Source organism: Euleptes europaea, chromosome 14, assembly GCF_029931775.1.
Source record: "Euleptes europaea isolate rEulEur1 chromosome 14, rEulEur1.hap1, whole genome shotgun sequence".
Classification (NCBI taxonomy): domain Eukaryota; kingdom Metazoa; phylum Chordata; class Lepidosauria; order Squamata; family Sphaerodactylidae; genus Euleptes; species Euleptes europaea.
In genome coordinates, this window is record NC_079325.1 from 18,202,854 (window position 1) to 18,216,995 (window position 14,142).

At 43.4% G+C, this 14,142-nt stretch overlaps 2 protein-coding genes across 2 annotated transcripts in view; both read right to left on the reverse strand.

Moving 5' to 3' along the window:
* The window catches only part of CAPG (capping actin protein, gelsolin like), a 245,540-nt gene that overhangs the window by 118,031 nt on the left and 113,367 nt on the right, over positions 1–14,142 (reverse strand). The window lies entirely within an intron of this gene.
* Positions 204–11,338, reverse strand: MYL7 (myosin light chain 7). Its single transcript, XM_056859967.1, has 7 exons — positions 11,271–11,338; positions 7,687–7,797; positions 5,390–5,465; positions 3,174–3,278; positions 1,743–1,821; positions 804–852; positions 204–399 (listed from the first exon to the last, which is right to left on the reverse strand). The coding sequence occupies exons 1-7, from the start codon at positions 11,271–11,273 to the stop codon at positions 298–300; spliced, it is 525 nt and encodes a 174-aa protein (XP_056715945.1). The 5' UTR covers positions 11,274–11,338; the 3' UTR covers positions 204–297.

Consider the following 14,142-nt stretch of genomic DNA (forward strand, 5'->3'; position numbering starts at 1 on the left):
TTCAGTACTGTCTGCACTCAACTTCTGCTGCAAACCTGCAGAACCATTTTGTTTAAGGATCTTGACTTCAAATAGAAAAGGAATAAGGAGATCAAATATAGTGATAGCCTTTCCAGATCTGTCCTGTTGTAAAAATGTCATAACCATCTTCGCCCATACATTTCCTTTCATCTCACACTCAAAACTGGAGCCTTATTCTTTCCTCATTGGGGGTTTTATTGTAGAAGACTTAACAATGTTCTGTACTGACTGGGCTGGTAGTCACCACACCCTGTGAATTTTGGCAGTGTTCTTCTGTCAGTCTTCCTTCTCATCACCATGCGTGATGATATAACATAAAGATTTGTAATCAATGTTCCCAGCCACGTCAATGGGGGCTACAGCAAACATTTGTTCTACCTAGAAAGAAAGAAAAACAGGAAGAAGGTAACAATATGCAGTAATCCATAACTGATCATATGGCTAGCCCCATCCAGATGGGGGCTGGAGTCCTCTGGGAATTACAGTTGATCTTCAGGTTACAGATATCAGTTCCCCTGGAGAAAATGGCAGAGGGGTGGAATCTATGGTATCACATCCCAGCTGAATTCCCTCCCCTCCCAAAACACCACCTTTCCCAGTCTCCACCCCTAAATCTCCAGGAATTTCCTAACCCGGGGTTAGGAACCCTAATAGTTGAGATTTTAAGAGCCTTAGCTTTACTGAGCCTGTGAAAAGATTCCAGTTATCAGGGAATGGGGATTTTTAGAGGGAATACATGGGGGAAATTCTAGTTATTGGTTCATCAAGAAGGGTTACCTCACCTCCTCAGGAGAGAACTTGTCTGCCTGAGTTAGCAGGAGCTGTTTAAACCTGGAAACCAAGTTTTTAAAAAGGTTAGAGTTCAGACATTACCCACATTTCAGATTTCTCTCTACTGGGAAAACTTGAATCTATGTATTCCAGTTGTCCCTATTTATCAGGAACAAAGCCCATTCTCTAGTCCCCTTTTCCTGACAGAATGCTGTTTCAAAATTTTCCATATTTTAGGTTTTGGGGATGCCTTATTAAAATTTTGTCATTGTGAGTAGGGGATTCTGCCCCCTACTCAGGTTCTCTAGAAGTTAAATCTGGATATATCTTGGCTTTCATGAGCACGTTGGCACATTTGTGAACATGAGCTCTAAGGCACCATGCAATGCCATTTTACACTGTTCAGCTACTGAAATATATTTTGAATGCTCCCTTAACATTCAAGATCTTGTAGGACCATTAAATTAGTCTGGGTAGATTTTCAACCAAAAGATTTTCAACCACCTTGGCTTTTAAATCTGTGGAGGACAGGCTATTGAGGAGTATATAAATATAGCGGAACGTGGAAGAATCTTCACCCACACATCACCAAGGAGAGGATTAGGTCTGCCAACCTCCATGTGTGGCCTAGAGATCTCCTTTTTTATGCAACTGATCTCAGTTCCCCTGGAGAAAATGGCTGCTTTGGTGGAGGTCTCGCCTCAAACCTCACCCCAGGCTCGACCCCCCCCCCAAATCTCCAGGTATTTCCCAACCTAGAGCTAGCAACCCTAGCCAGGGGATGGAGACGTCAAAATTACCCTTAGTTTAAGAATGGGGGCCATAGATGTTTGTCCCTGTTTTAATCTTTGAAGTGCTGACAAGCATGGGAGTCTCTGGTGATTAAGGTAAGTAAAGGGGGGCAGAACCCAACTGGCTATACTAAGGAAGGAGGTAGTGTTTGTGCTTACTCTTCTTTGTTGACACAACCAGTTCCATTGGGATCAAAGAGCTTGAAGGCAGCAAGGATTGATTCTTCTGGGTCAGTCCCTATGGAGGAGGAGAGAAGGATTGTTCAGGATGCACTCTTGTTCAGGATGCATTCTTAAACCTTGTCAGATAACATGGGCCTCTTCTCATCAGGAAATCAGGCTAGTTCAGGCAGGGGCTTTGGGCCCAAAGGGGGGAAATAAAACTGTTGCCATCCTCCAGGTGGGGCCTGGAAATCTCCCAGAACTACAACTGACTTCAGAGATCAGTTCCCCTGGAGGGCAGCTCTGGAGGGGGACTCCATGGCATTATACCCCACCGAGGTCCCTCCCCTTCCCAAACCTTGCCTCCCCCAGGCTCAACCCCAGATCTCCAGGAATTCCCTAACCCAGAGTTAATAACCCTAACTGTGAATGATGCTGAGGTTCCCTGGCCAGATCCCATACCTTCCAACATTTCATCAATGAAAATGAAGAGATGTTTTAACTACACTATTGCAAACCAAGGATCACTTTGCAAAGCTGGTGTGTAGTAGTTGTTAGAAGGCTGGACTAGGATCTGGGAGACCCTGATTCAAACACTTGAGTCCTGTCTTGGAATCTCAATGGTAGGTTGCCAAGCTCCAGGTTATGGGCCTGGGGATGTCCCAGAATTACAACTGATCTCCAGCCTACAGAGATCAGTTCCCCTGGGGAAAATGGCTGCTTTGGAGGGTGGTCACTATGGCATTAGTATTACACTCCACGGAGGTTCCTCCCAGCCTCAAACCATGCCATCCCCCAGGCTCCATCCCCAGTTTTCCAGGAATTTCCCAACCCAAAGTTGGCAACTTTACTCACTGAGTGACATTAGGCCTCTCACACCCTCTCAGCCTAACCAGCCTCACAGCCTTGTGGTGAGGATAAAATGGAGGAGGGGCGAACATTGTAAGCTGCTTTGGGTCCCCACTGGGGAGAAAAGCAGGGTATAAATATCTAAAATAAATAAAAACTCCTTCCACTCTGCTATTATGCTCTATTCAAAGCTGTTAACTATCTGCTCTCTACCACAAGTATTCACTCTACAATGACCTCTCTTGAATTTTTAAAAGTCAAGAGGCTAAAAGTTCTTCTGGCTACAGATACACTAGAAAACTTGATATCCCCTATGATATGTTGCCAACAGTTTAGAACCTGCCACAGCAGCTGCAGTGTGTGAAATGGCAGGCTGTGCATTTGTGCTTAAGTGTTCATGCGCATAGCATTTACATGCATGTACACTAGGAGGTGCATTCATTACCCACTCAGAGATTTAACTGTTAGAGGAACTAGGTGCTGAACTGTGAGGAATGATGACAGCTGCACTGCACATCATCCTGGGATTTTCTGTGGACTGGACTCTGTCTCAGTAAGGCCAGGGTGGTTCTAACTCACCGTTCAGTTTCTCTCCAAAAAGGGTTAAAAAGACTGTGAAATTAATCGGCCCTTTCCCTTCCTTCAGCATCTCGTCCAGCTCCTCATCCTTCACGTTCATTTTCCCTGTAGAGAAAGCAGGCACCCAATGAAAACTCCCTTTCCAGGTAACAAGATGAGTGAAGCCTTTTATATCTCCTGTGATAGGCAGAAGTCACATCCAGTTTCAGTGCATCCACTTTCAGACTGCTTTCTTAACGATGATCTCTTCTTGTGCTCTTGACTTGCAGGTACTAGCTGGAGATCTCCTGCTATTACAACTGATCTCCAGCCGATAGAGATCAGTTCACCTGGAGAAAATGGCAGCTTTGGCCATTGGACTCTATGGCATTGAAGTCCCTCCCCTCCCCAAACCCTGCCCTCAGGCTCTGCCACAAAAACCTGCTGGTGGTGAAGAGGGACCTGGCAATCCTAAGTTGTGTACATCATGGGCAGAATCACTAGTATATGTTGTGCGCCAATGCCATTCTTACAATTTCTGTTATTGAAAGGATTCCATTCTGCTTTTCCTGGGAGGAAAATGTGCTTGGCAATTTACAGTTATAAAATTATGTAAACATATTGTTATATCATGGCGACTGGTGAATTTGGTGATGATCCCTTATTCTATTGTTATTTTCACATGATCCCTTGAGGGGAAAGCGTTTGCTTTAGTTTCACTTTTCAGTTCATATGATAGTTGTTGATGTTGGAGTAAGTGACTCAGCAAGCCTGGACATTGTGGGGGACTAAATCACAAGTGTGTAAGTGTTATCTCTTGAATGGGATGTTGCTCTCTTTATGCATGGATGCTTTCACTCACGTTCACCCCCTTCTGTCTCAGTTGTTCCTTGGAGTTATGCACGAGTTTTCCCTCCATTAGATATGACCTTGCTGCCAGCCCTCACAAATCCTGGACCTTCCGATTCCTCTGTTAACCCGATTCTTCCCTCTCCCCTGAGCCAAGCCTGGGTGAAATCTCCAGGCAGAAGGCAAAGTGCGGGATGCACAAGCTTGGTTTTGCTCACAGCCAATTACAAAGCAGCATGTAAAGAGGCGGGGATTCAAATACTTACTGCTTCCTGGGAGCTCTTCTGAGCAGAAGAAAGGCTTTTTAAAACTGAGGCTTGGATTTCTTCCCCCGCCCTTCTTTTCAGGTTGCTTTGTTTTTTGTTCCTAAAATAATTTTTTATGCTGCAATTAGGTTTGGGGGGAGGGAACTTTTCGCTCACTACAGCCAATTACAAAATAGCATTTCAAGAGTGGGGGGGTTGAAATACTTCCTGATTTGAGCTTGGAGACTGCTGGTGCATACACCCCCAACAGGAAAGTGTGGGTCCAGTGAGCAACGAGCCTCAGGTAAAACTCCCATGCATAAATGACCTTTGTCTGAATCTGGGAGCTGCTCTCTGACCCCTCCTCCTTCTCTCTCAGTAGCCATTGTTACTCTCTCTTTCCACATGGACTGCAATGGAGACAGATGTTTCTGCAGGTCTGTCCTGTAGAAACAAATATCTCATACTTGCATTCATGAAGTGGAGTCTTTAGATTAGGTTTCTATCTTTCTGTCAACTGCAACAAGAATGTGAGCAGAATCTACTTGAATAAATGTAAGTTTTACTTTTTGCAATTTACTTCTTGGGAGGTTTGATATACTGCACTCAGTTCCCACACTGTTATTAGCCCTGAAAAGGGAAAAGTATATACAAGCAATGATAAGGCATCAGTTCTCTTCCAATAATAACAGCCGTGTGGAAGTAGAAGGTTTAAATGCCTTCTCTTCCCAATTTCCACAGCCAGAATATTAATTAGGGTCCTTCATTGACTCTGTTTGGCTTAAAAACCCTGGGAAGTGTTGGAAGTTCAGTTAGTTAGACCCTGAATAGGGTTGCCAACCTCCAGGTAGCACCTGGAGCTTTCCCACTATTACAATTGATCTCCAGACAACCAAGATCAGTTCCCCCGGAGAAAATGGCTGCTTTGGAGGGTGGACTCTGTAGCATTATACCCTGTTGAGGTCCCTCCCCTCCCCATGCTCCAACCCACAAATTTCCAGGTATTTCCCAACCCAGAACTGGCAACCCTAAAATGGCCTTTGTACCTGACACTGTTTTCTCCGGCAGCAGCTAATGATGAGATGATGATGAAACCTCTGAAATTGTAGAGAGTGCCTTTTCCTAACAACTAGACTCACTCACCGAGTTGGCCATAGGTCTCTTTCAAGTCTGATTTGCTGATAATGCCATCACGGTTCTGATCAATACAGCTGAATGCCTTGGGGAAAGATAAACAATCCTTTGTGTCACAATGATCGTGATACACACACACACACACAAATATGTCCCCATCCTACCCATCCCAGGAATCCATATCTCGTGCCCTGATGTTTATCTCATCAACCTCATAACTCTACCAGGCCTTGGCTTCCAAATGGGGATGTTTTTGCCACTTCCACAGGATGTCCTGCTGTAACTGTCCTATTTCCAGGTGTCCCCCACCCCTCAAACAAGCTTTACTCTAATCTTTTTGAAAAGAACATAGTCAAGCCATCTGGAAGGAATGGTGAACATTTTCCTAACCTGCAAAGGTCCCACCCACAACAGCACCATTTCCCTGTGCTCAGTACCTTGTGGGTGCCATTTTCCCAGATTTCTTTCCCTGCCATGCCAGCAGGTAGGTTTTTGAGGGCTTTTAAAATAAATAATTATGATAGTGCTATAATGTCTATTGATGCTATTTTAATGCTGCCAAGCCTGGTGATGAGTTCTTGTCCAGAAATTTCCCATTTGAGTCTCCTTTGTTGAAGAATGTTGCCTTTCAGGTCAGCAAAAGAGTATGCTGGCAGACTGAAATGTTTTCCAGAATGTTTCTGAATGGTACCACTATTTATATTAGCCTCAATGGCACCATTACTTGTGGAACGGCCTTTACTGCGTTGGATTGTATGGGTTTTTTTGTCCCAAAAGTATTTTCAGTACTTCCCCCCCCCACACACACACACACACCTTGGATCATAAAACTGGGGGAGGATTGACTCATGTGTAACCCAATGTTGCTACTCTCCTTTGTAACCTTCCTCTACGGGTTGCAGATGGGAAGAACTTACCTTTGTGATGTTGCATACACCCACTGGGCCACTGTGCACACACATTAGCACACTTGCACAACCCCCACTTGTGCTATGAATCCCTCGGATGCTAACATTACATGCATTGTATCCAAGGGCCCATTTAAACAATACGTTAGGCGCATGAAACATCACATGGGTAAGCTCTTCAGGCCCATCAGGGGCGTCGAGTTTAAATCATGTCAAAGAACAAATTCCAATGGCTATTTTTATATGGTGATGTCACCACATGCCTTTCCTTCACCAGTGGCCATCCCTCAACTTTTGGTGTTGAAAGAAAGAGCTTCTGGGACATTATAGAGAGCTTCCGGGCTGGAGGACGGAAATAATTCTTCACTCAAAAAGGAATTAATTGTGGAATTTGCTGCCAGTGAATGTAGTAATGTAGTACTTAGATTTTTTTTTTTTTGCCATCAAGTCACATCTGTCTTATGGTGACCCCAGGTGGGGTTTTCAAGGCAAGAGACATTCAGAGGTGGTTTGTCATTGCCTGCTTCCACATCACGACCCTGGTATTCCTTGGAGGTCTCCCATCCAAATACATGCCAGGGTCAACCCTACTTAAATTCTGAGATCTGACAAGATCAGGCCAGCCTGAGTTTTCCAGGTGACAGCACTACATAGATAGATGGCTTTAAAGGGGTATTAGGTAGACTCAAGAAAGGGATCTTGGCATCGTAATGCACAGGGCACAGTCCACCAATAGATACTAGCCACGATGACTAAAGGGAACTTCCACATACAGGAGCAGTAAATTTCTGAGCTCCAGAGTATGTTGTAGTGGTTAGAGTATCAGACTAGAATCTGGGAGACCCAGGTTCAAATGGGGATTTGGGGATCTCAAGTCTTCATTGTTCAAATCCCCAGGTTCAGATCTTCCATTGGCATGGAAGCTTGCTTTGTGATCAAGGGCTAGTCACATACTTTCATCGTAACCTACCTTAAAGGGTTGTTGTGAACAAAAGATGGGGGAGAGGAGAACTATGTACACCACTTTGGGTCCCCATTGTGGAAAAAGACAGGGTATAAATTATATAAATAAATGTCTGGATACAGCTTCCAGGAGGCAACATCAGAGGAGGCCTTGGCTTCTGTACCCTGTATGTGGAACCTCCAGGGCATCCTGGTTGGCCACTGGGCTACAGGATGATAGACTAGATGGGACATCAGCCTGGTCCAGCAGGACATCCCTATATGTTCTTATGTTAGAAGCCTTCCATTACCTCTCGGTTTAGAAATAATCTCCTGGTGTCTGCGTAAATCACCCCTAAGTATCCACCTCTGTCAAAGGCACTCATTAGACACTGGCTGAATTTATTTCCTTGGCTTTCTGCTTATACCTGGAAAACTGGCTGCAGCCTTCCTCACCTCTTTGAACTCCTGGATCTGTGACTGCTCAAACATGGAGAAGACGTTGGAGGAACCCCGCTGCTGACGCTTTGCGGCCGCTTTGCTTCGAGTCCCAGCTTTTCTGCTGGCCTGGGGGGGGGGGGGGGAAGGTCACAGATTAAGGCACTGGAGGTTCTGTTGTCCTGGGTCCCAGCCAGTCAACAAGAAAGGGATCTTGGCATCGTAATGCACAGGGCACATTCCTTAAACATATGTCCAGAAATTTGGTTTTCTGGGAAGAAGTTATTACTCAGATCAGTGTTCATTGATTTTTGAGAATGCTTATGTACTTTTAAACTACCAGTATCTGCCCGTCTCTTGGAAGCTAACCAATAGTCAATGAAAATGGACCCTCCGTGCCCTGATTACAGCTAAAAGACTTGTATTACAACAATGGAAAAAATAAAAGCCCACCTCCCGTAAATCAATGGATTGAGAAACTTATAATATCAATATTTGAATGCACAAACTGTGGCTCAGTGGTAGAGCCTCTGCTTGGCATGAAGAAGGTCCCAGGTTCAATCCCCGGCATCTCCAGTTAAAGGGACCAGGCAAGTAGGTGATGTGAAATACCCCTGCCTGAGACCCTGGAGAGCCGCTGCTGATCTGAGTAGACAATACTGACTGTGATGGACCAAGGGTCTGATTCAGTATAAGGCAGCTTCATGTGTTCATGTGTGTGTATGAATAAGTTTTAGATATTTATAGAAACATATTTATAGAAACTTATATGTAGATCTACCACCACTGTTATATATTTTTGTCTCTACTTTATGTATATCTTTTTTACTTGTTTCTTTTAAAAACTTTATTTAGTTGCTGAATTTTATTTTTTTCCCTTGTTCTTTTTTCTGCTATTTTAAAGAATGATTAAAAAAACAACAACAAAGGGATCTTGTCACCCGAGAGGAGGGGTACAACGAACCAGAGCCTGGAAGACGGTTTTCATTTTAGAGCCCAAATATATACTACAGAGATGAAGCAGAATAACCTTTTCTTCCTCTTTCAAAATAATTAGAATTTGGAAATACCCTGTAGTTTCATTTATTTAGATATTTTTACTCTGCTTTCCCCCCTCCCAAAGGGGGCCCAATTATGTTGATGGCAGTAAATCTGGGAGAGACAAAACAAAGTATTTCATCTCTTAAATGCACCCCATGGGTCAGGAATTTATCTTTTAAATGCTTAAATAACTTACAGAACTCATTGCCATAAGGTGTAGTGATAGCCATCAGCTTAGACAGCTTTAAAAGGACAATAGACAGATTTGTGGAGGAGAGATCCATAGAAATAATCAGATCTTTCCATTGACTAGGACAGGCCATTCATAAATTGTATTTGAATAGTAATAATCTATTGGAGCAAGCCTAAGCAGGTCTACTCATAAGTAACATGTTTTATTCAGTGAGGCTTACTCCCAGGAACGTGTTTTTAGGATTGCAACCTATATTTGAACAGAAGAAGAAGAAGAGTTGGTTTTTATATGCCGACTTTCTCTGCCACTTAAGGGAGACTCAAACAGGCTAACAATCCCCTTCCCTTCCCCTCCCAACAACAGACACCCTGTGGGGCTGAGAAGGCTCTAAGAGAACTGTAACTTGCCCAAGGTCACCCAGCTGGCTTCATGTGCAGGAGTGGGGAAACAAATCCAGTTCACCAGGTTAGCCTCCGCCGCTCATGTGGAGGAGGGGGAAATCAAACCCGGTTCTCCAGATCAGAGTCCACTGCTCCAAACCACCGCTCTTAACCACCACACCACTCTGGCAACTTTAACAAATGTAATCAGACTCTAGACGAACAGTAATAATTTTTTAATATGGTCTCCTTAGCCAATTTAGGAACAGATATTCAGCAGAACAGATCAGTTCTTACATGGTTGTTCATCTTATACTTGTTCAGCTTTTTAAAACTATTGTTGCTTTATGTTTGGACTTCATTAATGTTAATGTACTTTATGTTTTCTTGATTGATTAAAAATATTTCAGTAGTTTAAGAAATTAAACTAACTCTGCTGCGTTTTAAGATGACCACATTTTCCATCACCAAAATACTATCCTGCTCAGAATTCTAAAATTATTTAATGCACATTAGCAAAATAGTGAAAGCCAACACCCAAATGTATTTGTTGGGACATCCAAAGTAAGTACAGTTGATAGATGATCTCCATTACTGGATGCAATGTAGTGGCTAGAATCTAACAGCACAATCCTCTGCAGAGTTGCTCCAGTCTAAGCCCATTGAAATCAATGGACTTAGACTGGAGTAACTCTGCAGAGGATTGCACTGTGAGTGTGGGAAGATCCGGGTTCAAATTCCCACCCAGCAATACAGCTCACTGGGTGACCTTGACCCAGTCACTCTATTGCTGCCTAACCTACCTCACAGGGTTGTAGTAGGAATAAAATAGAGGAGTGGAAATCCGTGTAGCTCTTTGGTGTGGGGGAGGCAGGATAAAAATGTAACAGAGGTGGATAGATAGATACACTCTTTCAGCACCTCTACACATAATTAAAAGGAATTCCATTCATTGAAATCCTGGAGCAGCTGGACTCGCAGGGTAATCCTAAACAGAGTTACACCCATTTAAGGCCATTGAAATCAGTGGACTGAGATGGGTGTAACTTTGTTTAGGATCTGTGGCAGAGCGAGGAGGGAGAGATAGATGAAGTCACTCTCACACACCTGCTGCTAGAACAGTTGGGTTGTTGCTTCTCCCTCTCTTCAGAGGAACTAAATGTTCTTCATATGGGGGAGGTTTTTTGCCTGCTTGGTTTTTCTTTCTTTCTTTTCTTTTTTTGTTTATTCAATATGACAACATTCTGTTTTTCAATCTGTTCTCCTTTCTTCCCACCCACATCTCTTCTCTGGGGTCCATTGATTTTATGTTTTGTTAGTTAAGATTTCACCAATTATTTTCCCCCTTTTGAAATTGAATTTGAGCATTATACACAAGTAGTCAGCTGCTTTGAGGGCTCTGCTCAAAAAGCAGGATGCAAATCAGCAATATATAAATACATCAGTAATATATAATCAGTAATATATACATAAACAGTAGTATATGTCACATTATGTATTCTGTAACATTTGGAAGGTGTGACATAGTGGGGACATCACACGACCTATGGGATTATAACTTCCCCTAGAATCAAAATACAAGATCACATTTACATGAGTATGCTAATTTATGTTAATTGATGCCCGTTTTAAATGGCTGATCATTGCTCAGTGGAATTAACAAGAAGGAGAAAAGCCTGCAAGGAAACAACACCAGAACAAGTTGCCTCTCCATCTCCAAAGCTGCCCCTCTTGGATAAGAAGGACCCTTCCTCATCACCTCCTGGTTGAAATTTAGGACAATCTTTCCCCAATCCTTTCTTCCTCACATGCAGGCTGACCCATTGCTCTTGGCTGAAGGGAGACTTAAAAAAGGGGGATCCACATATCCTTTTTTTTTTCTTTTCACTGCCTTCCTCTCTGTGGGAGACAGCAGCAGTTCAGTCTTCATACAGGGCTGCCCAAAAGCCTGCTGGAAATGTGCAAAAGCTGAGGGACAGGGTACTCACCATCTTGGAAGTCCTGTACAACAAAGAAATTCTGGGTGGTGTCAACTGTGGGCTTCAGATATATCCCTCGGCTTATCTCTTGGTGAGCTAAATCAGGAACGGCAGCAGGAGAGAACCAAACTTGGCAGTCCTAGCTTTGATACTGCAAGAATGATAAAGGCCTGGGTGATAGCACCACATTCCAGGTTTTGTAGTTGAAGGAAACTATAGCTTCTCTGAGCTGAGCTGTTCATTCCAAAACGACTGTTTCCTTATCCTTCTCTGTACAGAAGTATTGTCAGAATTAGAACTGTCATTAGTCGATGGACTAACTAGGCCTGTGTGTAAGGTGGAAATGAACTGTAGGGGTATTGCTTTCCTGTAATTATTTTTGCTCTCCTGTAAATATTTTTGCTTCCTTCTCCACCGTATTTCATAGACTTTAAATATTTCCTAGCAGTCTGATCCTATGTGCTGCTAAAGCCTTTGAAGTCAATTGTCTTAGATGCACCTAACTCTGTATAGGAGCCGACTCTGATTCCCCTCCCTCATTTCTTCTGGCCCCAATCCCATGAATGTTTGCTCTCATCCCTCTTTCTCTGGCTGTGCTGCCTCCCTGTCTTATGTCAAATGGCACTTGCCAGAAAGGAAACATCTGTTATTGTGACATATTATAAGTACATAGAAAAGATATGGAATCCAGCGTGGTGTGGTGGTTAGGAGTGGTGGACACTAATCTGGAGTACCGGGTTTGAATCCCCACTCCTACACATGAGCAGTGGACCCTAGTCTGGTGAACTGGGTTGGTTTCCCCACTCCTACACATGTAATGGCTCAGTTTTGGGGCTGGGGAGACTTGGGCTCAAATCCTGCTTTAATCATCATGCAAATGATGATTTGGGAAATGTAATGTTGGGAAGTGTACATCTTGGGAAATGTAATGTTGCTTTGCCAAACTTGCCTGCCAACATATTAAAATGGGATAGTCCTGCATATGGTACTCGGGGCTCCATGAATGCAGGGTAGCTTGTGATAAACTATGCAAATACCAACAAGCCACAAAATGACTTGTTGCTCAGAGTAAAGCATTTGCGGGGGGGGGGGGATCCACACAACATTGTCCTCCATTCATCCACTTTCTAGAGTTTCATCTGCTTTGGTATGATCTTTTCCAAAAGACTGCGGTCCACGTGGGTTTGTATGGTATATGAATGAGAAGGTGCAGGTTTTCAAAATAACCCCATGTGCAACAGCACTATTCTGCCATCCCCTCCCTGCTGCTGTTTTTCTGCCTGCTGTGCCACCTGGGGCCTTTTTGCTGGCTTGAAAAAAAATCGGTAGCTGCTATAGGATTATTACAATATACCTATATAGGAACAACCAATTTTTTAGACGCAGAAAGCTCTCCAGTGACTTTGGGGAGGGGGGGAAATGGTGGATGTGGGGACGAAGATCAACAAATGTAGGATCCTCCCATGGGGACACTCCGTGGCCACTGTGAATGCCTCTGCATTTATAGCAGCAATGAATGACTGCACAACAGGGAATCATTGCTGTGCGGAAACAGCAACCTTCAGCATCCTCTTTAGCGTGACTTCTTCCATAATGTTGTGTGCTGATTTCTGCAGCGAAATATTTTGCTTTTTGTTCAGGCAGAACCTTATTTATTTCTTGCCCGGTAGTTTTGACAGCATGTTGTACTTTAAATGGTAGCAAGATGTGATCAGTAGTCTTAGGATAAGGCACAACAACAAGGACAAGTGGTGAAATATATATTTTTTTACAATTTTATTCTTAATATTTTTAATACAAAATGCTCCTGCAGGATAGCAGGAGACAGAAAAAAAAGACATTGCAGTAAGAAGGATAACAGAGTCAAATAACACTATATCTGAAATCAGGATTCTGAAGGAACTTGTCATGGGGGTAGATGTTACATTTTACAAACAGAATTGTGCGCATGTTTGTGGTTTTTTTCGGTGCAGATGTCTTGTATAAATGGCCAGCACAGATCTGTTTGTACCTATTTCTGGCAAATAGGTGGTTTTCCTAAACCTCTTTCAGACATTTGGTTTTGGCATTCCGACTGCACATAACAGGAGCATGCATGACTCATCCTCCCAATACAGGCAATCACCATTTTACGGAGCCTTTTCCATTCATGAACAGAATGTCCCCTAAAAATCTGGGGCCCATTTTTGTATACTGAAGCTGCTCATGCACAGAAAAGACACGTCCTGTTCCATTCACACAATGGCATGCCAATATCAAATATCTGAAAATGGTCAATACTTGTACAGATCGTAACTCAGTTGTGTGTCACTGTAGCTGGAGCAATATGCAATGGGAATAGGGTGGCAGAGTCACAAAATGGCTAAAGCAAAATACAGTGGGAATGAAGGGGCAGAGTCATGAGATGGCAGAGTGGACTAGATCACTTCAGACTCCCTGATGTTAAAAAGTCCCACCTCCCTGCAGCCAGAAAACTAGCAGAGCAGGGAGAGAGTTGGGTAGACGTTTTCTTCCTGATTTGATAGTTCTTGTTTTTTACTTGCAGAGTTTTTCTAACAAAAGGGAACATTTCTTGCAACCTCTCCTGGCAGTATGGTGCGGTCCATTCTACCGCCTGAACATCCCCCCACCTCATTCTGCTGCATATGAAACCCAGGGCAATGGCTTATGACTTAGTCCAATGATCAGTTAAAGTGCAATGCAGTTGCTTTTTATCCTTTACTGTCCCTGATTCAGAAGTAATTGTGCCAGTCCAGATATAAATAGATGATAGGCAGCCTTACTACAAGCGGGACAGCCTTGTTTAGGGTTGCCAATTCTGGCTTGGGAAATTCCTGGAGATTTGGGGCTGCAGTTGGAGAGGGGCTTCCATTTCTCCTAA

Coding starts and splice junctions, on each gene's coding strand:
- MYL7 (XM_056859967.1), bottom strand. Junction 1,822..3,173: donor TTTTGGAGAGAAACTGAACG/GTGAGTTAGAAC, acceptor CCTCCTCCATAG/GGACTGACCCAGAAGAATCA. Junction 853..1,742: donor GGTTGTGTCAACAAAGAAGA/GTAAGCACAAAC, acceptor CTTGGTTTCCAG/GTTTAAACAGCTCCTGCTAA.